This window comes from Octopus bimaculoides, chromosome 29 (assembly GCF_001194135.2).
Source record: "Octopus bimaculoides isolate UCB-OBI-ISO-001 chromosome 29, ASM119413v2, whole genome shotgun sequence".
In the NCBI taxonomy this organism is placed as follows: Eukaryota; Metazoa; Mollusca; class Cephalopoda; order Octopoda; family Octopodidae; genus Octopus; species Octopus bimaculoides.
This window is the reverse complement of record NC_069009.1, coordinates 11,262,091-11,265,095: the sequence shown is the minus strand read 5'-3', so window position 1 is coordinate 11,265,095 and position 3,005 is coordinate 11,262,091. Positions and strand designations below refer to the sequence as shown.

The following is a 3,005-nucleotide window of genomic DNA, read 5'->3' as shown; positions in this document are numbered from 1 at the left end:
TATATATATATATGTTTACGGACATTTCTGCTTCTACATCCTCTAGTTATTACGCATTTTGTTGCGGTTGTTGTTCTTGTTCTCCGCATTCCTCTTCTTTTTATCCTCAGCATCTCCATCTACCCATCTTCTTTCACCTATTTTTCTTTTGTTTCTTATTTTTCTTCTTTTATTTCTTCCCCTTTTCGTCTTTTTCATGAGTTACTACTATTTCGTTTTTTTCTTCTTAATACTTTTCTTCTCCTTCGTTTGCTCTTTTTTCTTATGTTCCTCCTGCTTTCTTCTTCTTCTTCTTCTTCTTCTTCTTCTTCTTCTTCTTCATCTTCTTCTTCTTCTTCTTCTTCTTCTTCTTCTTCTTCGTCATATTATTATTATTATTATTATCATCATCTTCCTCTTCTTCTTCTTCTTCTTCTTCTTCTTATCATCATCATCATCATCATCATCATCATCATCTTCTTCTTCTTCTTCTTCTTCTTCTTCATCTATTTCCTCATCTACTTCCTTTTCTTCTTCTTCCACCTTTCTTCTGTTTCATCTACTTTTCTTCTGCATCTGTCGCCATAATCAATGACCTTCTCGTCCATGTCTTCACCGCCGTCATCATTCTCATTTTCTTTGTTATGTTTCGCAATCATATACATCGTCAAGTTCATCATTGTCCACTTCATCAACGACATCATTCTTAAAACTATGAAATACCGGCATCAGAAGCAATATCTTCAACACTATCATCCTCGCCGCCAACAGTAACATCAGCAGGATCAGTATCATATTTAGCATCATCAAAGAAATGCTAATCCTCATCATTATGAGAATAATCAACTTTAACAACATCACCGCCATCATAACATCTTCGTCATCAACACTTTCTCCATACACTTTTCTCCTTTGCCTCATCATCATATTCATCATTGCTACCACCACAGCGTCCACTACCAAATCTTCTCTCACCATCCTCCTCCTCATCATCTTCATGTAATTATTGATACCCTGATCTACTTTCCATCCCATTCTTCATCTATCTGTTTAACCAAAATTCTGTCACAAATATGTTCTATATTATTCCTTCTTCACTCAATTTCATATTCTAGAGGTTTAAGTTCTAATGATATCAAGGAAATCAAGGCGGACACCTTCGGAAATTTATCCAGTTTAACAGATCTGTAAGTTTGTAACATCTTTCCATCCTCCACTTGAATATCCCTCACCTGTGTTTCATAAAATGTGTTTTATTATTTTTTATCAATCTGAATGTAAGTGTCTGTTCATTTCTTAGATATAGGATATATGAGAGCGTAATAGTTCAGGGAAACCATTTAGTGCGCGCATGTTTCTCTGTATGTGTAAAATCTGCCTCTGTCCAAAGTATGTGTTAATGTCTGTGAATGTGGGTGAGGGCCTATTCCTCGGATTTGGTATATATGAATGTGTGACAATTAAGGGGAAAAGTTAGTGCAAACGTGTTTATATAATATTTTAGTGGGGAAGCAATCCGTTTCTGAAAGGACAAATATTTAGAAGAAATACCAGAACGGGCCAATAAAATCTTCATAACAGAATCAATTAAATTCATTCTCCAAAACAATTATTTCATCTTTGACACCATTGTTTATAGCCAAAAATCTGGAATTGCAATGGGAACCAGCGCAGCCCCAATCATTGCCAATCTAACAATGGGCTATTTAGAAAGAGCAATATATCAGGAGTCTTTTTCAAAATTTGGAAACCCTCTCTCCGTATATATAAAAGAAAATTGGAAAAGATTTTTGGAATACTGCTTCATCCTCTGGAATTATGACATGGATAATTTCTTGGAGCTCAAAAGACTTCTCAATAACATTAACACCAAGATACAATTCACAATGGAACACAAGTACGAGGAACTTCCATTGCTAGACATACTGATTAAAAAATAAACAAAAAGACTAGATACAGGTATTTTTTTACAAGACCACAGACGCTAAACAATATCTATTATTTAGTACATGTCACCCGAGATATATCAAAACAAATATCCCCTTCAACCTTGCAAGAAGTATTTGCACGATAATATCCAAAAAATACCAGAGAACTAAGATTGCAAGAGCTTAAGAATAAAGTCCAGCGCAGGTACCACCCAATTCAACACATAAATGAAGGAATTAAACGTGCAAAATCGATTAATATAAAACATCACAGTCATCATAAACATTATTATCACAAACATCATCATTATCAGCAACAGCGACAAGATCTTCATCAACACTACGACCAACCTCCTGTCCTTCGTCTCTTCGCCATATTAATCACCATCACCCCCTTCACCTCCTCCTCCTTATTGCCATCTTCATTATCCCGATTCTTTTTCTTCTATAAATTTGTTATTTTAGCCATAATGTTTTATATGTAACACAACTCTCCTATATTTTCTTGCATCAACGAACAGAGAGTTGCAACATAATAATATCGGAAACATTGAAGAAAGAGCCTTTCATGACCTGACCAGTTTAAGAAATCTGTAAGTTGGAGAAGTCTTGTTAATAATATTTCATTGACAATATATTAATAAGTATTTAACATCTTCCCATTCTTTTTCGCACCACATCCTTATCACTGCTTGCAGTGTCACTCTCTTTCGATAGAAATATGGGATTCTTTGCGAATGCCTCTAAGTATGTGTTTATGTGAGTGTGTGTGTGTGTGTGTGTGTGTGTGTGTGTGTATGTGTGTGTGCGTGTGAATCTCAATATGTTTTGTGTTACTCACGACTCTGCTTGTTCTCATCCACTCTGCATCCTCTTATTTTGCTGCTGCTGCAACTACTACTACTACTACTACTGTTGCTGCTGCTGTTGCTATTACTATTACTCCTCCTCCTCCTACTACTACTACTGTTACTCCCCCTTTCCTCCTCCCGTACTACTCCCTCCTCTTCCTCCTCCCGTACTACTCCCTCCTCTTCCTCCTCCCGTACTACTCCCTCCTCTTCCTCCTCCCGTACTACTCCCTCCTCTTCCTCCTCC

The 3,005-nt window shown here is 36.5% G+C and overlaps 1 protein-coding gene across 1 annotated transcript in view; it reads left to right on the top strand.

Annotated features, from left to right (window-relative positions):
- LOC106878986 (insulin-like growth factor-binding protein complex acid labile subunit) overlaps positions 1–3,005 on the top strand; it is a 67,003-nt gene that overhangs the window by 41,313 nt on the left and 22,685 nt on the right. Inside the window, exons 12-13 of the mRNA XM_014928365.2 lie at positions 1,095–1,166; positions 2,429–2,500. Of these exons, the coding sequence (XP_014783851.1) occupies positions 1,095–1,166; positions 2,429–2,500 (144 nt within the window). The remainder of the gene's footprint in view (positions 1–1,094; positions 1,167–2,428; positions 2,501–3,005) is intronic.